This window comes from Sebastes fasciatus, chromosome 11 (genome assembly GCF_043250625.1).
Source record: "Sebastes fasciatus isolate fSebFas1 chromosome 11, fSebFas1.pri, whole genome shotgun sequence".
NCBI lineage: Eukaryota > Metazoa > Chordata > Actinopteri > Perciformes > Sebastidae > Sebastes > Sebastes fasciatus.
The window spans coordinates 9,062,061-9,085,738 of NC_133805.1; the positions used below are offsets into that span (position 1 = coordinate 9,062,061).

The 23,678-nt window shown below is 42.5% G+C and overlaps 1 protein-coding gene across 1 annotated transcript; it reads right to left on the reverse strand.

Moving 5' to 3' along the window:
- Positions 1–9,278: 9,278 nt before the first annotated feature.
- On the reverse strand, positions 9,279–22,983 carry mmp14b (matrix metallopeptidase 14b (membrane-inserted)). Its single transcript, XM_074650351.1, has 10 exons — positions 22,345–22,983; positions 14,615–14,763; positions 14,355–14,477; positions 13,848–14,155; positions 13,190–13,351; positions 12,767–12,927; positions 12,544–12,682; positions 12,309–12,459; positions 10,821–10,936; positions 9,279–10,693 (listed from the first exon to the last, which is right to left on the reverse strand). Exons 1-10 carry the CDS (start codon positions 22,441–22,443, stop codon positions 10,197–10,199), a joined length of 1,905 nt encoding a protein of 634 aa, XP_074506452.1. The 5' UTR covers positions 22,444–22,983; the 3' UTR covers positions 9,279–10,196.
- Between the last annotated feature and the right edge of the window lie 695 nt (positions 22,984–23,678).

Below are 23,678 nucleotides of genomic sequence, written 5' to 3' on the forward strand. Positions count from 1 at the left end.
ATTTTGTACTGTTACTAGAAATGGAGACCTAAGAAGTTTTCAAGATTTGAAGGACAGATTTGCACTTCGCAATCAAGACTTGTTTAGATATTTCCAACTGAGAGAATATTACAACAAAAAAGTAAAAAGGGAGGCACCAGAAGAGAAGAATCCAGTGGTAGAAGATATAGTCAATGCGTATCATCAAAAAGCATCACGGATTATCTCTAAACTTTATCATGGTTTAATGGAATGTCAAGCAAAGACTACATCCTATGTGAAATTAAAGTGGGAAAAGGAATTGAACATCAAAATCTCAGAAGAAGAATGGCATGTGTGTAACACTACAGACATCCACTAATTCACAATTGTGGAGAGAATTTATTTGGAAAAATCTGATTCGTTTCTAAAGCAACAAACCTGCTGGAGAAAATGTGGCCATACAGATGCAAATCATGCACATATCTTCTGGAGTTGCCCGAAAATAGAAGCATTTTGGGACAGAGTGAACTCAGTATTAAAGGAGGTATTAGGATATATGATCTTTAAGAAATGTTCCATTTTGTACCTGGGTAATATAACTTCAGTGGTGCTGAAGGAAGATCAGTACTTGGTTAAAATCCTACTCACAGCTGGCAGAAAGGCCATTACAAGAAAATGGCTTGTAGCGGACACCTCCAGACTTAGTCAATGGTTAGACATAGTACAGGGAATATTTGTGATGGAGAATATGACTTATTCTCTAAGAGTGAAAGAAGATGAGTTTAACAGAAAATGGGAATAATTGATTAGGTATAGACATAAAGACATAAGCACTGTATAATTGTATTGTAAAAACTGTAAGGAAAATGTTTAAAAAAGAAAATAACCCTGTATACTGCATCATCAATTGTAAACTGAACCCCTCGCTGTTGCAAGTTTCGTTTTTATATTTGTGTTTTATTTGTGTATGCAAAAAAGCAATAAAAACTAAAGTGACAAAAAAAAGAAAACAAACTAGTTTGCAACACAAGCGAAGATGAACAAGGAAGTTTCGTTTTGGAGCGGCATCTCCAGTACAGCACGTCCCCCGGCTACCCAGAGGCGAAGACCAGAATCCAAGCTGAAGGAGCTCATAGTTCTTCAATATACCAAGAACGTCACCGTCACGTCACTGAGGTACGGAAGAACAACAGATTTTGCAGCTGTGCCCCAGAGACAGAGAACATTAGTAACAACAAGCTGGCTATTTCACACTATATACTTGATTCAGATTAGTAGAGATAAGGTTAAAAAATTGCTGAATTTGACCTTTAATAACAAGCCTACACTAGTGAGGCAATGAGTTTCCTCAAAGAAAAAGGTCTTTAAGCCTGCTACAGCCTTATTTATTAAACACACTTTATGCGTTGGTATCCTTTCCCAGTGAAACAAGCTGAAAATATTTACATGTATAAAGTTGTTATGGTAAACATATTGGTTGTCTGTTTACACATCCAGCAGACACAGAGCAACTTCAGCCTGGAGTCATGTTACTGGTCACCTGACAAATTCCAGTCCAATCTCCCCTCTCCTTATAAGTCTGGTCTGGTCTACACCAACTCTTGAGAGAAAGATCTGACTGCTTAATGTTCCGCTTTCTTCTATAGCGTGTTGCTAAATGTGTCTGTCTGCCGTTCGGCGCTGGGCAGGTAGCACACACACACAGTGGGTCTATCAGAGCTGTTTCACCATAAACAGCTGCCTGCTGCAACTGGAAATGATGAGCGTGATGTCCTTGCAGCAGATTATAGGTTACCACTTTTCCTTAGTAAACACACTGTATAGGAGGTCTTGTCCACTCGAGCTTGGGTCAAACCTGGCGACTAGCTGAAACCTACTCTAACTTAAGACTGGATAAACCACACATAAAGGTTGTTTCCACCAACTTGCACAGATTTGTTTTGTCTTTGACAGTCAGGAAGGAGGATAAGTTTTACGACTGAGTAAATACACTAGACAACACACTGAACGACTGGTCAGTAACGACTGGAGTTCTTCTGGCAGTAGACGACCCCGAAAATCCAGTGAGAACGCCAAATATCGTGTGCTTTTGTCCAGCAAGTTGTTAGCCATTTTTCTTCTTTTGTTTATTTACTGGTATGTCTCCCTTGGGCAAGACATGTAATGTCATTGGTCGCAAAAATATTTAATACATCTTTATGAAAACGACTGGATCTGAAGACTTAAGAGTAAAAGCTTTACATATCACGCCGAAATCATATTATTAATCTGTTCCACAGTCGTAATGTGTGTATCCGCCCTTTACAGGAAGTGACTAAATCTAATACGGTCGTGTCTACATGTAACCCTAGATTTGCGAAAACTCTCACGAGAATCGCTGCCCGACAACCACTCTAGGTCAATACCCAACCATCTCGCCAAAGTTTCACAAATCGAAACTAGACACAACCTTTTAACGCAGTCCCCTCAAAGCAGCAACACCTGAGCAGTCTATCCATGGAAAACTGAGAGAACCCCAAGTGCTACTTAGAAGAATTTTAGTTTGCTATTTCCACATTGAGAATGCTGAAATCAACATGCAAAACTGCCTTCTACTGCAGCTTTAACCCAGGATACTCTCAGTTCAGCTCACAACCAGGAGGGCCGGTCCTGGACCAGCCCAGCTCTGTGGAATGCCAAATTTGGTAAAGATCCTTTTTAGCGAATCTAAAGTGGAACAGCTGGACAGTACACATGTGACCACAGATGTAGAGATGACTCAAAACAATGTTCCCAGCATTGCGGGTTTGCGGGCTTTGACAGAACCACTAGTGACAGCCGGAGGGCCGCAGCAGACCACCTGTGTCTGGGTGTGGAGCTCAGGTCAGTCGTAAAAGGCCTCCATGAGCAGCCAGTCAGCTGAGCAAGGCCGCTCTCATGCTGATGAGTGGGCAGTAAAAACAATATGTTTTCGCTCTGTAAGCAGTCCTCCCCCCTTCGCCTTCTCCTCAGCCCTCCCCTCCTCCGTGTAACCACATAGGTCTTTGTGTCCAGCACTGTTAGGGACTCAGCTTAGAGGCCCACTGAGCTCCACTTTCAAAGGCAACCTCTGATGTGGCCTTTCTGATCTCTGCATGTCTCACTGATTTTCCTCTTACTCTCTTCTGACTTTTTTTTTCTCTGTCTGAATCCTATTTATCCATGGTTTCCCTCACTCTCTCTCTCTCTCTCACACACACATGCATATTTGCTCTTATTGATTTTCTTTTATTCTTTGACTGAAGGGAAGCTGGCTTGTGTCATGAAAACATGAGAGAAGAGCTCAGAGCGATGATGAAAGACAGCATTACCCTGACAGTCTACCACTCCTTGAAGTTCAACCTTCCCTTGATACATACACACCCTTCCCCCTCCTCTTTCAGTCCTCCCCTCTTGTCCCCCCCCCCCCCCCTCCTCTTCTTTGTGATGACATACATGTGCTTATGGAAACCAGATGTTGCAATGGAAGAGGCGAGAGAGAGAGAAAAACCAAGCATGAAGTTGCATGATACTTCATTAACAGACTGCAGGAGATGTGGGGAGGGAGGGATGAGGAGGGGTCTTGCTGCTTCTCTCTTGTGGTCTTGAGAGTTCAGACAGTGACTGTATATACATTTAGATGCCAGATGAAATGCTCCCACTATCCTGACCGGGGCCCTGAGTCAAGCAGGGGGGGTTTCCTTGCGGATACGGCTGGGTCAGGGTGAGGGTAGCTGGGGGCTCGGAGAGCCTGAATCAGCATCTCTCTATGATGGAGGTGTTTTTTCTGCAGGGCTCTGGGAAACCACGCCATATGAGACGGGGTCTGTAAAAAAAAAAAAGCAACCTAAAGAAGTTGAAATGTTGATTGTTCAACTTCCTTGCACCTGTATTTTTTCCGCCCACACAATACCTCCCTCTGACATTTAAAGGAGACCGCTCCCACTGCACCACACCCAAGTCAAAGTGCAGACATTGTGTTAAGTGTAACAAAAGTGGGCACGTAGCTTTTGAACTGATAGCTTTAAGCAGATTCAGCACTGAGGGGGCAGACGCTGGCAAAACTGCACGGCTTAAGAAAACAGATCGCAAACCAAACAGTTTTTAAATATATAAGTTGAAATGGAGAAGAGTGAGATGGGGACATCTGGGGAAACACAAAAAAAAAGTTATGTTTAACTAATGGGGAAAGTTTTTTTTCCATGCATAACTCCGTGTGGAGCTGAATGGAATAATAAGATGCAGACATAACGGAAAAAGTATTAGGTATTGATCCCTCTCTTTCACTGGCAGTGTACACCACAAATACACCGTGTGTGATTGCAGCAGCTCTACTCTACAGTAAAGAACTACTCTTGCACCTTTCCACAGTGAGAGTGTGTATACCTTGTTTAAAGGTCAACATTTAGTTTTTTTAAAACAATGAATGAACTAGAAAGCACTTCAGTAGGAAGCAAACCCCCGCCAGGACACGGTACACCTTTTCACAGCATTCTGACGTTATAGCAGGCAACGCAAAGGTGTAATTAATAACCTTAACAATGGCCATTTATGTCAGCCAACTTCAAGGCCCTGGTATTGTGCCTGCTGGCTCACTCAGTGGGTGACTCCAGGATCTGAAAAGTGAAGCCAATGTGGAAGTGCCTAAAACTTGTATTCTATCTAATAGCCAGCAGGGGGCGACTCCTCTGGTTGCAAAAAAGTCTGATTCTATAGAAGTCTATAAGAAAATGAGCCTACTTCTCACTTGATTTATTACCTCAGTAAACATTGTAAACATGAGTTTATGGTCTCAATCACTAGTTTCAAGTCTTCTTCACTACAGCATGTTGTTCATTTAGTAAATTATGGTCCCATTTAGAGTCAAATAGACCATAAAGCAGGGGATGCTTTAGGGGCGTGGCTACCTTGTGATTGACAGGTCGCTACCACGGTGTTGTCCGGTCTGGGAGTTGTCTTAGACCGTTAACCCTTTCAGTGTGTTTTCAGTTCATGAAAGTTAAATATAACCTTTTTGGTTGCCTAAAAATGTCTTATTCAGCGTTTGGTTGTACTTAGCTCTACCCTCTCGTGTCACTTCTGGTTGCAAAATAACAATATGGCGACAGCCAAAATGCCAAACTCGAACTTCAAAACGGCGGTCCAAAAACCAATGGGTGACGTCCATATGGTCATATCAGGGAACACACAGGTGTAATTAATTAACACTCACTAGCATGGCTCACTGGGGCACTTCAGTGGAAACGGAGCCATCGTTAGTGTTAGTGGTTACACCTGCGCTTTTCCTGCTATGACACAAATCTCTGCTGTGAAAAAGGTCTATAATCTCTCCAGTTAGTCATTCTGTATTCATCACTGTGTTGCGTCAGCACATCACAACGGCGTGTATGAATACCTATAATTTTCTTATCAAATCAGCTTTTCATGGCCTTGCTAAAAAAATGGTAAGTATAATATATTAATAATACAGATGTATTATGATGTATAATATCTCAAAATAGTACGGAATTGCCGCTACATCTATTTGGTAAGGAGTTTGAGTTTACAGTTTATTAGAATGTTTGAATGTTCTCTATTATATACCAGTTTCTGCTGAGATCATTATAGTTAAAACATACAAACACATTGGTGCTTTGAGCTTAATGCTAATGTCAGCATGCTAACATGTTCACAATGACATCATGCTGATGTTTACCATGTCCACCATAGTTTAGTGCGTTAGCATGCTAACATTGGTAAGTAGCATCAAACACAAAGTACAGCTGAGGCTGGTGAGGATGTCATCAGTTTTGCATTAGATGATGGTGCCAAAGTTAAGATTGTTACAGTTGTGTCTCTACAAAATTTCATGTAAATCCATCTAATAGTTGTTTAGATATTTCATTCTGGATCAAAGGTGGTCAACTGATCTGCAGACTGACACTGCCATGATGTCATCAGGCTTATCTCAGATGGGGCTTGGAGACCACAACATTTTTAACGGAAAGTCTGTGTAACTGGAGGGTTGTCAGTTTGCTAGGCACAGAGAGTCTTAACAGAAAGTCTCAAATTGCATTATGGGAAATTCAATTTGGACCATTATTTTTTAAAATATGTCTCCCACAAGTTTCTCAACTTCATAAAAGTGCAAAAATAAATTGCTGGAATTTCCCTTTAAAGGAACAATGTTTAACATTTCGGGGGATCTATTAGCAGAAAAGGAATATAATATTCAGAACTATGTTTTCTTTAGTATATAATAACCTGAAACTAAGAATCATTGTGTTGTCATTAGCTTAGAGTGAGTCCTTCATATCTACATAGGGAGCAGGTCCTCTTCACGGAGTCCACCATGTTGCTCCACCATATTTCTACAGTTGTCCAGAACGGACAAACTAAATACTGGCTCTAAAGAGAGACTTTAACGTTTTTACGTTACCTGAAGGCCCCCGTAGTTCTCCGACACGCTTGTGAAACTGCAGTAACGTGAGCCGCAGAGTGTAAAACCGTGGTACCGCCAGCCGCTGTCTGACTTCCGTTGCTCCTAAAGCAGTGCTATTATGGTAAGGATGGCCTCTGAGCGAGGCGAATGGCGTTATCACGGTTTTGCACTCGGCGGCTCACGTTACTGCAGTCTTGGAAAGGGAGGAGTGAGCCGAAAGGTACTTAGTTGGTTGCAATCTGCAACCACACCTCTAGATACCGTTAAATCCTACACACTGTCCCTTTAAGAAGTGACAAGCCAGCAGACTGACTTATTTATAAATAGAAAACATGGCCTGATGGCGGCTGGATGCCCAGTAAATTGCCCACTTGATTAATATGATATATTCTCAGATGAGCGTGAACATGCAAAGCTATTTTCATGTCGGTCTGTCCCATCTGTTCTAAGTTTTGGTCACAAGCAAACGAAAGGCAACCACATCAGCTCTGCTCTTTGCTGGAGGAAGTGAACACAAGCTGAAGCTCTTTACGTCCGATCTGTGCACGGTGTGTTTGTGTGAGAGTAAGAAACAGAGACTCAGGAGAGAAACTCCCTGATCCTTGTTTGTTGTATTAGTGTACTTGGTGCAGGATGTGGCAGAGCTTTAACTGATGCAAATGAAAACCATGTGTAACCTATATAGCCACTCACCAGATCCCTTATTAAGAAATGCCCCTTTCCACCATCCCACATCCTTGTTGCCAGGCAGAATGCAACACTAACCATTCTCTGTTAATCACTCATTTAATGGGAAAGTTACTCAGTCTTCTCTCTGAGGTTGGTCCTGCACTTACAGTATGATGCTCGGCTCTTGGCTATTATGAGACACAATAGCCAAGAGCAGGACTTCCCCTATTTGGAAGTTTCCATCCATCAGCACTGCAGGCTATACACATGCCAACTGAAACAGGCACAGGAAGTGTCCAGCGCAGGGACAGAAACATAAAAAGAGCTTGTTAATGACGTCTGCTGGGTAGAGTTCAATGTAGACTAGAGAGATTTTGAGATTAGCTGATGTGATGTGAGGCACTTGGCATTGAGGAGTTTGTTTGTAAATCAAGACAGTAGCACTGGAATCAGCACTAGAAATTACCTTTTCATGTATCTGGGTGAAACGTGAGAGAGCCAGAGAGCAGTGGAGGTGGCTGGAAGAGGCTGGGGCAGTGTGGTGTGGTCTTTTGTTGGGCTTTGTGAAAAAAAGGAGTGAGTCATTTCGCAGACAGTGAAGAAAAGCTCTCCAGTTACACAGAGAAAGGAGAGGACTGACTGTGGGGAAGAATTCTGCTGAGGCGAATCTTTTCTTCACTCTGCAGAATCAGCTGTGAGACACAGAAAACATCAAAATAGTGACCCACCGCTAAATGTCTCACTTGTGTGCGGGCCGCCGAGATGATTTGAGCAAGGAAAACATCATGCACAAATAAAAAAAAAAAAACTGCTAATGAGGAAGAAAACTCCCAAAACACATGATCGTATCTTTATATATCCTTTATTGTGGCCTCGATGTAGTGAAAAAAAACCAATTAAACAGATCCAAACCAACTCCCATCCCCCACCTCCTCATTGCCGCGTCCCGCTGCGTGTCTGGCCTACATGATGCAGTTGGAATTCCAGATGTTGCTCATGGAATTCTGCTCCATCTCTGGCATCCAAATGTGACTTAACCCTCCTCCTTCATCTCCTCCTCCACCTCCTCCTCCTCTCTCTCCCCCACAAAAAAGCCTCGTGACTTCTCTCCCCAGCCCCAGCTCTTCAAAACACTGCAAGCAAAGTGGAGACAAATGGGCGCCCTAAATCTTTACGGCACAATAGGAAAATACCTCATCATTTTCACTGCAATAAGCCCCATTGCTGTAATCATAACATATCATAGAAACGCTGACTCCCACCCACACTGTCCCATGCAGTCAGTCATCTTTACAGCGAGTCTAATGGCTGTATGGCAGTTGTTCATTAGTGGGATCATTAAGGAGCGGGGAGACGCCTAAGTTTGCTGTTTGAGCTTTTTATTGGCTCATGGTGGATGGGAGTGTACATACACAGCGTATAACACGCAAATAAAGGCATTTATTGCTGTGCAAAACATGCATGAGAGCATGTTTGTATTGCTATACTTGTGAGGACCGGCATTGACCACATTCGCTCACACAGCCCATCATCCAACCCTAAATCCAAACCTTAAGCACTGAAGAAAAGAACATGTGCTCCACTTTCCTCATCTTCCTACTCATGTGATTTGGTCCTCACAAGTATGGATAAGAACACACACACATACACCCTCTCTCTCTCTCTCTCTATATCCGTATAGCTGAGATATGTTTTCCTGCTGTGCAGCAACGGCTTTACACAATCCTCTTCATCCCTGTTTCTACTTAAGCTTTGGATCCACTCCGCGTTTTCCGACCCAGTTTCTGGCCTGCCAGTTTCCGAGCCCCAGTAACGCAGAGTGGTGCAGTCGGGGAGCAAGAAACCTGGAGGTCCAGGGAGACTGGGGAAGACCAGATGGATGAGCAATGCGATCGATATGAGAGGTGAAGGCAGGTAAGAGTTGGATTATGTGAAAGCAGTTAGGCCTAAGTGGAAATATTGCTGCATTAAAGTGTGAGTGGCTCCACTTCAGCTTCAAAGCGGTTAACAGAAAGATGAATAATGATTTACTAAGTGAAAATCAAAGCACAGAAAGCCTTTTGAAATTACTTTATTTTGTAAGATTAAAAATATGAGTAAGAACACACACACACTAGCTCATTATCAGTATCACTAGTATCATTATTGTTGTTAAACTACTTATAACCCCTGACTGGTAATGTAGCACCATGATTTGAAAACTGTAAACAAGTACAATGACAAAAAGGAGTCATTTTCAGATCGTCAATTTATTTTCATTTGAGATGGATTCAAGGTAAAAAAAAAAATGACAGTCAAGTTTCAAGAATACATAACCCCCTTCCCCATTCACTGTCCCCACACATATAAAATTAAGGCCACTTTCAAAACTGTATGTCACTGTCCAGCAGGACTTTTTAATGACAATGTACAAAAACACATTCTTTACACGTAGGACAACAACAATAATAGTATTAGTCATAATAATAATGACATCATTCATAATAATAATCAGCACTAAAGACATTGATATAAAAAAAAGGAAAAGACATTTATTGCTTTACTCCGATTATCTCATGCTTCATAAGGACTTGAGCGAATGTTTTTGTTTCCCTTTTATGGTCCATACTGGCCCTGACATGTTTTACTTTACTGGAAGAAACACAATGACTACGCCACTGTGGTTTCCAAATGTTTGTGCTAATGTGTGTGCAACTTAACAAGGGGGGGATGAACGAACGATCAAACGCGCTCTTTGCTTACTCAGAGGAACATGCTTAGCATGGGCGTCATGGAGATGCAGGTTCAAAGCGGAAATTCACGAGGACGCAAACACTGACCACTGACAAAAAACTAAAAATACGACATTGAAAAAAGCTAAAACAAACAGCAATGAGCTGGCGTCAGTAACCGCAAGGAGAGTGGGAGAGACAGACGGGAGAGAGAGAAAAAAAATGGTCGGATGGAGTGGTTGAGAGATAGAGCAAAAGGAATCTGGCAGTGGTACGAATGTTTAAAAAAAAAAAATGCAAGTCTGGTGCTTTTCCTTCTGCTCTTTCTCCAGTTTTACTTCTTCTGCTCTCTTTATCTGTGTTCAACATTTCCTTCCACTTTTTTTTGTCTTTCTCTCCCCGTCTTTCCCTCCTCTCTCCCTCCCCTCCTCCTCCGTCTACACCTTGTCCAGTAAAGATCGTTGGCAGTAGAGGAGTCGGCGTGGGGTACCGTACCGACGGAAAAACACCAAGGCAGCCAGCGTCGCGATCACACATACTAACAGGAAGAGCGGCACCACCACCGCCGCCGCTCCACTTCCACCAGCTACTCCTTCCTCCTCATCCACTTCAATAATGATCACCTCCGTATCCTGTTCCTTCTCCTTCTCCCTCTCTGTCTCCGTCTCCCTCTCCCTCTCCCTCTCTCTCTCCCTCTCCCTCTCTCTTTCCCTCTCTCTATCTCTAGTTCTGTCCTTATCCTCCCGCTCCTTGTCCTTCTCCCTCTCCTTGTCCTTGTCGTGTCCGCCTCCGCCTTTTCCTCCGTCCGTCTTGGGGTCTTCGTTGGGGCAGCCCATCCAGTCACGAAGCGCTGATTTGGGGTATCCCGGCTCCACACGCAAGTTCTGGTTGTTGAACTTCCAGTACTTGTTGGCTTTGTAGAAGTAGGTGTACGCTGAAGGGTGGAAGAAAGAAATGTGAGAAACAAAGCTGAACTGAAAAGAAAAACAACTTCTAGAAGTTTTGGTTCACACTAAAATGTGAGAAAATAATCTAGGTAATATCATACACGCCACCCTTACCTTGATCTTTGCTCATGAAGGCTGACTTGATGTTGTCAGGCACTCCTTGCCACACACTAATAGCTTTTGGATAGCCGTCATCAACGCTTCGTGATTCTTCGTTGAAACGGTAATATCTAAACAAAGAATGAGAGGGGAAAAGGTAAAGAGAGGAACAGCTATAGTGAGTTTATGGTCTCATTCAGAGCTCCGAAAGACTTGAGACTTGGACTTGTCTTGAATTTCTCAAGACTTCACTTGGACTTGCCCTAAAAAGACTTGAAACTTAAGTTGAGACTTGTTCTAACAGACTTGAGACCCTTGCCCTAACAGGTTGGACTTGGACTTATCTCGAATGATTAGAGACATTGCCCATAAGGATTTGAGATTTGTTTTAACACACTTGAGACTTGATTTAGACTTGTACTTGTCACAAATTACTGGAGACTTGACTTTTCTTTGACCTTAAGGACTTGAGACTTGTTCTGACGGAAGTAAGACTTGACTTGACTTGGCCTACAGGAGTCTTGACTTGTTCTAAATGACTTGTGACTTGACTGGAAACTTGACTTGAGATTTGACTTGGAGTTGGGTTGAATGACTTGAGACTTGATTTGGGCTTGCCTTAACAGATTGGACCTGGACTTATCTTGAATGATTTGAGTCATGACTTGGACTTGCCCATAAGGATTTGAGACTTGTTTTAGACTTGCACTTGTCACAAATTACTGGGGACTTGACTTTTCTTTGACCTAAAGGATTCGGGACTTAAATTGAGACTTGTTCTGACAGAAGTAAGACTTGACTTGGACCTAGCCTACAGGAGTCTTGACTTGCTCTAAATGACTTGTGACTTGAGACTTGGCCTTTTCCTAAAAGACTAGAGATTTGACTTGGAGTTGGTTCAAATGACTTGAGCCCTGATCTGGATTTGCCCTAAAGGATTCAGGTTTGACTTGAGACTTGATCTGACAAAAATTAGACTTTACTTGGAGTTGTCTTGAATGACTTGAGACTTGACTTTCTCTTTACCCCAAAAACATGAAAATGTGCTTCATTGTGTGTTTCTGCTGAACTAAACCACCGAGCAGCCCACAAAATAAGGAAAAAAAATAAATAACATGTTTTCATCAGAAATATGACAGATGGATTCCAACAGCCAGACTAGACCTGAAAAGACTAAGACAAGGAATAAAGTTGTTGTCTGGTCTTAGTGCAATCAAGCATAGTTGTCATTGGCTCTGTTTATGTAGGTGGCCGTTAGCACTGTAATCTCTGACTGCCACGTTTTACCCAGCAGTTTTATAACAATAACTATGGCGTAAATATGGGGAGGCTGAGCGAGCTTTAAAGTTCCTCAAGGTTTGCTCCAATGTTTAAAGGACGTGCATGTTTGTAATTCTGGAGAAGTGACTGACTTCAAGCATTTGGACCTTATATGGTCAACAAACGTCTGTACAGTTTCACATTGTGGGATACTCTCACACACATGCAAGGAAGATGACTAACTTGTTTGCTCTGAAGTAAAATGTCTGTCCAGTGGGGGTGTAGAAGAGAGCAGCGTCTATCCGATCTTTGGGAAGCCCGGTGCCCATTTCCTTTAGACTCTTTGGGTAACTTTGATCCAGAACTGATTCAGTGAACACCCAATACTTGTCCCCTGGAGAGAGAGAGAAAGAGCACATATGAGATAACTGTAAGATGTTGCCTGTTTGATGATGATCTATACTGAAGCCAGACTTACCTTTAAAGAAAACAAATTTTCCACTTTCACTCTCAAAAGCGGCGGTGACATGAGTGGGCAATCCCCTCCAAAAGTGACCAATGGGCATGGGATATCCATCCAGAACATGGTTGTTGCGTACCCTCCAGAACCATTTGTCCTGAAAGAGAGAAAAGAGATTTATTTAACAGCCTGCTAAACAAACTGTTGTATCAAAAGTCCCAACAAGATTGCGTGAGTTTACCTTGAACACAAACATTTCTCCTCTGAGGGTGGTGATGGTGTCAAAGTGACCGTCGCAGATGTTGGGGCCAAAGCGAGGCTTGTCGGGTGCATATGTGGGCTCGGGGTTGTGGTCCGGGTTACGGGGAGTTACAGGGGGAGGCGGAGGGCCTGATCCAGACCCTATTCGAACAAGGACATATGAAAATTATTATCGTAGACCTAATCTCAACCTGTATGCATCATCTAATGCTGGTCCTGTTAGACCAAATGAAACTTAATTTAGAACAAGAGTACCAAGGATTACACAAACAAAAATAGAAAGGCTCTTATTCATTATTGGAAAGACACAATGGTTTACATATGTCTTATGTGGTGTATCACTTAAGTTAAGAAAAATAAAGATAAAACTTGTTTTTTGGATGGCAAACTGTCAATAACGCACCATAAAGTTGCTGTATGCCTCTGCGGTCGTCGTCAGGAAGTAGGAAGTTATCGGTGTCCATCCACTGGTAGAAGGGAGCCATGATGGCCGAAGGATCATTGGAGTGTTCCAGACCCAGAGCGTGGCCCAGTTCATGGACCGAAACCAGGAATAGATCATTACCTGAAACAATGTCAACACCAAAACACCATTTAATATGACTGTAATTTTCAAATAATTGAAAGTAAAGTAGAGTAGTTTTGCTCTTATGCTGATGAGACAATGAGTATTGAAGGAGAAAGACTAAATGTTGCTGTTTCCTAATTTTTAAGTGACTCAAACGCACACAAATACTAAACATCACAAGATAAAACCGTCTGCAGATCATGAGGAGATGTGTCACACTCAAAACAGCTGGAAGTGCAAAGCAGAATGTCTGCTGTACTCTGGAAATAAACACTTCTTCATTTCTGCAGTATCAACATAGCCCAGGGCGTTAACTCCCTCAAATGTACGGACACAAGACTGGACCTGTTGCTGCTCCTGTTTTGCCCTCAACAGCAAAATCAAGAATCTTGTCTCCCAACATGTGTCATCAGGTTTAAGGGTAATCACTAAAGAAAAAAATCCCCTCATTCATCAAAATGTTAGTTTCGACATAGATTCAGCAGAGCCTCACCATACAGATCCGAGTTTCCAATAGTCCATGGCTCGGCTGCATCAAAGTGGGTGTCCCCACCGAGGCCGACACCGGGGAAATAGGCGTGTGCCAGGAAGCCCCCCTCGCCATCGAACGGGCTGCTGTCACCATGGAAACCCTCGCTGAAGAAGAGCATAATGTCGGCAAACTCCTCCACCTTGTCCCGTATGTAACTGTAGGGGATTTCCCGGAAGCGAAGCGGGGTGACGCTCTCCCACACCTTGAAGGCCTTCCTGATGGCGTCATGGGTCTCGTACTCACCCACCTTAGGGGTGTAGTTCTGTATACTGAAGTGGATGTGTGAGGGGGGGAGGGTGGAAAAAGGTAAGACATGGAGTTATTTCCTCATTTCAGTTGCTCAGTAGTCACCTCATCAGCTTGGGTTTTCTCACATTTGGCACAAAGATAAAATGAAGCAAAACCATTGCGGTGTAAAATAGCTCCAGGTGCTGTTCCATCATGCCTCTGCAGGTGCAGCACACTTACGAGAAAGTGATATCATTCTTCTGCCACTTCAGGCTATTGATGGCGTATCGCTTCCTCCTCAGGTTGCTCTTCAGCTCGGAACCGAACTTATCTGGCACGCCACAGCGCGGTCGCTGCATGGCCCTGCCAAAGACAAGACAGTCCACTCAGAACACGGTAAGCAAACACTAGTTTCAATTTGAATATTGACCTGCAGGTGACCCCGTTTGGAGCCTGTACTGTACTTTTCTTCTACACGTAGAATAAAGCTGTTTGCTCACTCAATGGTTTTGGGGTCAAAGGTGCCGGTGACGGTGAGGCCGTAGAACCGCTGCATGTTGCCGATGGCCGAGGAGACGGAGTGAGGGGAGCGGAGAGCGTGGGTCCTCAGATCCCCCGGGGGCAGGTAACCGTACTGCTGCAGCCATGACTTTTAAAAGCAAAACAAAAAGGAGTGTGAGTCATGAGAAATACTGTGAAATAAAACCAAGGAAACTCCAGTCTCAGTATGGAGAAAAAGGTTAAATTAGAAACAGTCACATAAACAGATCATATTTCACCTGATTATTGCTGAACAAAGCTGAACCAGGGTAAAGGGACTGTTTTGTATGATCAGTTCAGGGACTACACGTGTTTTTATGCAACTGGAGCAACAACACATTCCTCCCTGATAGCGAAAACAAGCTCTTGAGTTACGTCTTTCTGTGTTTTGATATCTGGATATTTGGAGCAACATAATTTCAAGTGCCTGGCACGTCTCCATTTAATGACCAAACACAAAAGCTATTCAACCATCAACATTCAGCTTTGCAGCATATTGAAACTAAGGTCAACATGAAAGAACAACGTCAAGATTAAGCCCCTAAAAAAAGCTTCAAACAGAGACAGTTCAGGTTTCAATAAAACCCCCACAAGACAGAAACTGGAGGAGGAAATCCCCCTCAAAGAGTTAAAGATTAACTTTCCACATTGAAGTTATTCTGTAGCTCCTTGTTTGCGTTTCGGTGCAGATTGCAACACTTGTGCCTGAACTCATCCCTGTTGTTGAGTTTGTACATGAAGAAAATAGTAGTTTGAAGCACTTCGAGCACATAATACGATGGTCACTGAGTTCCTCAGCCCTTCAGATCCCTCGGTCTCAGCTTAGCTTGACCTTACTTTCCCCTAGAAACCCACTTCACTGCGGTGCCGGTTTGACATCTGGACCCGTGCCAGTGGCGTCGCTCCGCACCTCTCCCACACAGCTTCTCCTAAACTCTTTCCCTCTCGAGCTAGAGACGAATAAATAACACTGAGGCTATTGTGAGCGCAGTGAAAAACGAGACCACTTTGATATTCTGCTTTAACACAGTGACTTTGTGAGCTTGTAATGCACTGTGACGTAACCTTAATGTGATCTGCTTTGCATAGTTTTGATTAAAAAAACGTAGCGGGTGTTTGTGCAGTGAAGAAGGATTGAAAAGAGAGAAGAGAGAGAACGATAGGGAGTGTCTCAGGGTGAGACTCAGGCCTTGGGCAACCTCAACCGATGTCTCCAGTCAAGCAGCAGCGTCAGGCAGTAATTTCACTGGGAATTTTCTTCCTCTGCGCATCCAAACCTCAAAGTCAAACTCTTCCCCCCACGTCCATGTCGCTGTCTTCGCCTCGTCACTCCACCCCTTCGCCCTCTCTTCTCCTTCATCCCTCTCTTGTGGAAAACCCAGAGACTTGTGGGTAAATACTTATGAACAACCACACCCAGAGCCACTCAATTATTGCTGTATAGCCCATCTGCTGCTAATAGCTGGTAAATAGAACGACGGCAAAACATGCAACTGCCTTGTTTCAGCATTTTTCCACTGATACAGTACAAATGTGTGCAAATAGTGCTGACATAATGTGTTCAGGTCTGTAGGTTTATATTTACGCATGGCTATACTTGTGTGAGTTTGCATGGCATTTCGGAGGCCCTTGGAGGTCTAATCTCTCCCTCACTGTCCGTCCTTGGGAGACATGGAGGTCTCAGTGTTTAGACTTCACCCCTGAATGAGCCCTTTCTGGTTCTGACTCACCCACGGAGCTCCAGTGGACACATAAAGACTCACTGTTTTCCACTGTCCCCGGCACATCCACATGAGCGGGAAAAGTCAAACTTTAGCATCTCAGAATGTATTTCACTGTGAATATGAGAAAAAAAGGGTGTTTGAAACCTTATTCTTCTCTTTCACACTATGTTTTCTTTTCTACGAAATCCTAACTTTGCCCTCAGCTCAGTCAAAAGACTGTTGTTGAGTGACACTGAACACTTGTTTTAACTTTAAGGCTCCCACACCTCTTTCATGGGTCCCTTAGGTGACTCGACAAGGTCTTATTCACCGTCGCACTAGGCTATTTTTGACCATGCTAATGGGCTGGGTAACTAAAGCGGTAGCGGGAAGAGGAAGTGGTCACTATTTACAGTGGTATGGGAGATGACAAACCAAGCTAATAAAGTCTTTTGAAGTAGAGGTGCGGTTCTCAACCTTGTTGGTCAGTTGCACCCTCACAGCCTTGTCCAGTGAACTCAAATACCCCTTCAATGACTACGTCTACATGCATGTGCATATGCATATGACAATATTGTGAATTTGATACGGGTCATGTAAACAGCATATTCCGTTTGGATACTCTGATTTAGACCTTATTTTGAATGGAGCATTTTCCGGTTAAGACGTGAAATTTGCCAATATTATTCAGGCTTTAGCAGCAAAAAACTCTATATTCAATATTCTATGCATGTAAACATCATTGACAACCCCTTATCTCTATTATTAATCCATTACTTTTAGCTGTAGGCTAAAATCATCACAGATGTAGAACACTTAGAACTGTTTTATGAAAACACTTTGGTGTTAAAGTCACTCTTGATCCTTTGATATCTAACAATGCACCGACATAGAGAAGCACAGAGCAAAGGTACTTTTAGGAGGCTAAATCCAGGATCTTGAGGTAAAGGGCGCAGCTCGCTCGTATGCAGCGATGTGAGTTTATTGTTTCATGGAAGATCCACAAGAATCAAACAACGGTTGCTATGGATGTCACTGCTCGTTTTGCATAGGATGACAGAGGGAGAAGGAGGGATTGCATTTCAGAAAAGAAAGAGAGAGTCAGTTGTTCCGTTTGGTGAGGGCCAATGGAAAGAAACTTTGGTCAACAGCGATGGGAGTCCAACTGAGGCATGCTGGGTATACGGCACACACACGCAGCTCCTCATTACACATCTATTCAGTCTGTCCAGGGAGCCACAGTATTATGTCAGATGTGTGCTCCCACTACTCTTGCAACAGCTCGTTATTGGCTTCTGATTTCGTGTGTGAGGGAGTTTGTGTGTAGGTATATCCAACGCAACATGTTAAAATCAAACTTTTTAAATTCTTTATGCTGTATGAACATTTGTCCGAGGCTAATGCTGTTCCTTTAGGAAGACATTTACGATGTTGCTGACCCCTCTGTCCTGGTCCTGGACACGTCTTTAAATGTGCGTGCACATGTGTGTGTGTAAATCCACCAGCTGCTGTCTGTTAAAACAACTATTCTCCAGCCAACAACAATAAGACCCGATGACACGAGACTGGAAAAACACTCATCTCTGCCAATGTTATTTGAACAATAAGTCAATCCCAGGCTAATCTCCATTGGCAGGAAAAAAGCTTCCCAGAAATTTGGCTCAGTGCTCGCTTCCTTTATGAACAGGAAATGAGGCAATGACTTTGGGGATTACCTCATTTCTTGTAACACCTTCTATCTTTCCTCAGGGAAGCTACCCTCAGGCCACCTACTAGTGATCTTCAGGATGTGGCTTTGTTTGAAAACTCCGCACCCATCCTTCCATCCTTTCTTCCTTCCGCTACATGACTAGTAAGATGGGAGTGGTTTAAAGTTACCAGTTTAAATGTGAAGTCTCTTAAATCAATGCTTATTCTCGTGAGCAACACAAGGAAAGAGACATACATTTCATACAGGATGTGTGCATGATTTACATCCTGTCCTATTCAACTGGATAATTGCTCCATTTTCCAACTGTCCTTTTCCCAGATTGCATCACTCCCATCAGCACAATGCTCTCCTTTCTAGTCAACAACAGCCTCCCCACTGTCTTCCCTGCTTTGCTTTCATCATCTCATATCATGTCCATTTATCTCCCTCCGCAGTGAATGACCTCAGCCTGTAGCCATTCCTGTGTGTGCGTGCGCATAATAAAAAGGACTGTGCACATATGAGAGCTGATGTGTGTGTCACAGGCAGGTGGTTGCTGACACACGAAGGTGTTTTAGCGGCGAAACGAAAACCCACCGCCCACTTCCTGTCTCTATACCACAGACCACAGGAAATATCTGCATCCTCACAACCCCCGGCTATTTATCTCACCGACGCAGACCGACTGACCGACCACTCACTTAATTAGACTTCTTGTTAATTAAATCACATCCTACTCAATAGCGGAACTGTCTACTAATACGGCTGACTCGTGGGTTTTGCGGAGGCAACGTATGTGATTACACACTTCCCCTGTTTTATGATGTAAATATAGACACAGGAAGCAGTGGTTTTGTAAAAACATCATAAAAACAGAAGAGGTGAATCACTAAATGAACATAAACTTATTGAACCAACGCACTTTCCAGGGCACTTCAGACCGAGCCTGCCTCTGCACTTTGGTGCAATTTTCCACAGAAACTCGATAGCCTTTTCTACTTAAAAGCCAACCACCGCCCACACTTTTTGACCATAAAAATCAATTATGTTCACTTATATTGAAACTAAAAGTTCCACTTTATCTTATGCAGATATTAGACATTTTCCAACGCGCTCTGTTCGCTGGGTTCCTGGTTGTTAAATGTTGATGTTGCCATTTTTTGATGGTGATGATACACAAAAGGATTCTTCAAATGACTCAACCTATTTCCAAAGTAACAATTAACTTGTAACTCATCTCAATGTTCCAATTCCTACATTTGATTCTTGTTTGGTAACTACTACACCCTTGCTTTCTTCCCCCCGGATCAGTTAAGTTGCCTTCACACATGATAAGAGATTTGCTCTTCACGGGCGCACATGCCCGTGGAGGCAGCAGGTAAAATATCTCCCCATAAAGAGAGCGCAAGCAATGGCATTCACTGTTTCTAAGCAACAGTAACAGTTGCAGCTGTTCTCATTGGTTGCGCTTTGAAAGGTCAGCGGCAGCCGAGGTCAATGTCGGGCGGCACCGCTCTCTCCATAGGAGAACAGTGACACAGCCAGCGCAGAGAGATTTTACCGCTGATCATGTGTAGACGGCTTACAGGCAAAAAAACGTGTGCGACTGCCGTCTTTACTCTCAGACATTTCCAGCAGCTCTTTTTTGCTAATAAAAATGGCTTAGGTGTTGTTAGCTGGATAGCTAGATCGGCCTAGCATGTTCAGTCTCATCTAATTAATGTCCTTCATTTTTAGCCAAGATGTTGGTTAGCATTACTTGCTACAATAAATATTTGAACTTGTCTAGTCATTTGTTGAATAGCATCAAAAAGGAGTCGAAGCACCGCGAATTTATGTGAAAGCATTGTTTAGAAACACTGGAAAAACGTGAACACTGTGTTGTGTCATTTTTTTAACAATTAACTGACTGATTGAATGTTAGCTCATCTAATAATAATGAAATGTGAATCCCTAGTATAGAATTACTGGCTAAATAAATGCTCCTTTGAACACTGTAGGAACGACATATACATATAAGGGATAATGTACAGCGAGCCGGTCTTTGTTGTGAAATAAACCCCGACAGGGTCTTGTTTTGCCCTGAAGGGGTTTATTTCACAACATCGACCCGCTAGCTGTACATTATCCTGCTTATTACACAGCTACTTACTGAAGAAATCAATAATTTGACACAAAAATGGTCCGCCACAGTCCGACATCAGAACTGCGCCCATAGCAACGGTCTGTTATACATAGCAACGGTCTGTCATAAAGAAATAACAGACCGTAGAACGCCGTGATTGACCAATCAGAATCGAGTATTCAAAAGCAAAGCCGTGTCATAAATGTAATTTAATTTATAGAGAAAAAAGATATGTATTTTAGTGTATTTCTTAATTTGTCTTAATTGGAAAATATAGATCTACATTGCCCTTGTGTTTACAAATATTAATTGATGGACACAATCCTTTAACAGCATCACGGATTGTGCCTTTAAGTTGACAGTCTTTTGTAGGTCAGTGGGGTTTTCTTCCACTAGCGCAGCTGGAATTATGATTCCGTAAGCAGGATACAGTGACCAAAGAGACGTTCGGCGCCACTCTGTGACCTACCAAAACCATATATGCCTCTCTGCTCCTATGCACGTACACACACACATTATTTACTAATGATACTGAAGGAAGCAGGTGTGTAGGGGTGTCATAACAATGTCACTTCCTGCAACATAAACACAGAACTTCCTAATACTACCCTGGCTGTGGGGTTGGAGGACTGCTGATACTGCAGAACAGAGAAGAATAGGGAAATCTTCACTGATCTACAACACTTCCTAGGCCTGGCATCTCAGCTCAGTGGAAGTCTTTAATGTACAGATCTAGAGTTCCAACTGTGGGTGTATTTCCGCATCTGACCATAGCTGAGATGCTGCAGAACCTCTCAAACTGTAAAACCCACCTCCCCTCCAGTCCACTGAGCTATAAACTCAGGACAGATGTCAACAATTACATCTTCCCGTCTCTCTGAATATAACTGCACCCACAACTATCAATCCCCCCCTTCCATTCCCGCAAAAATGGTCTCTGTCTCTGCCCCGACCACAATACAAGCTCATGCATTTCTCCTCATTTGCTTTTTCTCTCTTGCGCTCCTGCTTTTTGCCCTCTCAGCAGTTCTCAGTGTTTTCACGAGCGCTATCATCATTATGGGCTGCTTCCTCTAACCCAGGGTCAAAGCCCTTCCCAGATCCCTGCGCCAACTACAGGCAACTGTTGAAATTACTGTCCCATCAGGATGCACAGTTTTAACAAAGCCTTTATGGGAGTCGTGAACAAAGCCAGTATATTAGTCTATAATAAGTCATTGTCAAATCATAAAATATGTGATTGAAATTAGTAGCAGGAAAAATCTTTCACTCTTACATAAGAGGATACAGTATATTTCTCAGTCACTCATCATCTAAACCTTTCTGAACACTAAATGTATTTCCTTATCCTCACTTTCTTTGTCCTGTCTTTCTTACAAAATCATTTGTTTGACTTTATTCCTCAACTGTAGATTTATTTATTTGGTTTTATTGATCTATGTTGAATATATTTATCTGGCGTATTCCTCTGCATTTATTTATCTGGTTTTATAGCTCTAGTATGCATTAATGTATCTGGTTTATTCCTGTCTGGATTTATTTATCCAGTTTTATTTTCTGATTCAGGATTTATTTATCTGGCATTATTCCGTAATTCTGCATTTCTTAATCTGGCTTTATTCCTTGACTCAGCATTATCTAGATTTATTCCTTTGTTCTGGATTAAGGTATCTGTCTGTATTCCTTGACTCTGGATTTATTCATCTAACTTCATTCTTTGATTCAATCTAGCTTTCACTCCTCTATTCTAGATTTATTCTCCACTTTTGTCTTATCCCCCACCCCTTCCTGTACTCCTTACCTCTGGCTTAACTCATCACCTCTGGCTTTATTCCTCACCTGTGGATTTATTTATTTGGTTTTATTGATCTATGTTGGATATATTTATCTGGCGTATTCCTCTGCATTTATTTATCTGGTTTTATAGCTCTATTCTGCATTTATTTATCTGGCGTATTGCTTGATTCTGGATTATATATATGGCTTTCTTCTGGATTTATTTATCTGGCTTTATTCCTTAATTCTGGATTTATTTATCTAACTTCATTCTTTGATTCAATCTAGCTTCCACCCCTCTATTCTGGATTCATTCTCCACTTTTGTCTTATTCCTCACCCCTTCCTGTACTCCTTACCTCTGGCTTAACTCATCACCTCTGGCTTTATTCCTCACCTGTGGATTGATGTGTCTCTCCGTGTCTCCCTGTGCGCTCAGCTCCCACACCACCGCCAGCAGCAGCAGTAGGACAAGCGATCTGAGAGTTGGTGCCATCACTTGACTCTCCAAAGAAAAAAAAAAACACGAAAACAGACGACCCTTTCCCAGTGACAGCTCGCGTAATCTTCACTTTGCTATTTGTCAAAACATTGTCTGTGAAAAAACGTATCCCGTAAAAAGGAAAACGGAGCAACCCAGATCGACTTGGCACAAAAGCACAACAAGAGTTTCCAGAAGATCTTGCAAGTCTCTCTTGCAACTTATTAGGGCTGCTTGAGTTACCTAAACCACGAGAGGTATTCTGTCCAGTCTGTGCATTCTTCTCGAGTTTTTAACCAAATTATCAGAGGTTACTGGAAGCAGGAAGTCTGGAGAGGGGCCCAGGAGCTGCAGGCTGTCTGTGCGTAATTTATCTCCAAATTCAGTTTGCTCTTTGTTCCAGATGTTGCAGCTAGGCTTTGTTTTCATGCAGCAGTCTTAACTCCTCGCTGTCCTCTCTTCTCTGTCCTCCAGTCGTCTTATTTTGATCCCCTCTCCTCTTCCCCTCTCTCACCGCTGCAGACGTGGTAGTTTGATACTCCCCGGAGACCTCTAGCTGGAAAGTAGAGGGTTGTAAACCTCCCTCCTCCTCCTAAATCAGACCGCCCCTCTGACATGGAGGGCTGGAATCAACTTGGTGACCTTCACATTAGACTTGGCACGGTTTGCTATTACCCTTTAGGCTGTGATTAAATGCCTTAATGCTCCAGAAATTGCAAAAAGCTGTTGTTATTTACAGAGAAGAGAGAGCAAACACTGAGCCAAACAACAAATTTGTTAACAAATTACGCAGCTAAAAAACTATTTGAAACTCAACTAACTCATTTTTTTTTTTTTTTTTTACTTAGTTTTTATTGCAGTTTCAGCAAATAATACAATCATCATCACATTCTTTACCACTGTATTTTCATTTTACAGCTGTCTCTTTGTTTTTATACAAAATTTCACAACTTAAAACAAGAGGGGAGAGAGAAAACACAAAAAACACAAAACAAGACTTCATCTTAAACTGTAACTTCAATTGAATTCTTAGAAAAAGGGATGACACAGACTTAAACAATCCAAAGAATTAAAATTAAAAAAGTCTAATTAATTAATTAATTAATTAAAAAAATTAAAATAAATGTGGTGAAGGGTCGGAGGTCAGGGAGTATGTGTTGTATGGTATATGCTTAGAGAGATGACCTGGGTCAGGAAGACAAAGATACAAGTATAATCCAGGATATATAAAAATATTCAGATCACCAATC

Coding starts and splice junctions, on each gene's coding strand:
- mmp14b (XM_074650351.1), bottom strand. CDS start 22,443: ATGGCACCAACTCTCAGATCGCTTGTCCTACTGCTGCTGCTGGCGGTG. Junction 14,764..22,344: donor AGAGACACATCAATCCACAG/GTGAGGAATAAA, acceptor TGCTTTTAAAAG/TCATGGCTGCAGCAGTACGG. Junction 14,156..14,354: donor AAGAATGATATCACTTTCTC/GTAAGTGTGCTG, acceptor CATCCACTTCAG/TATACAGAACTACACCCCTA.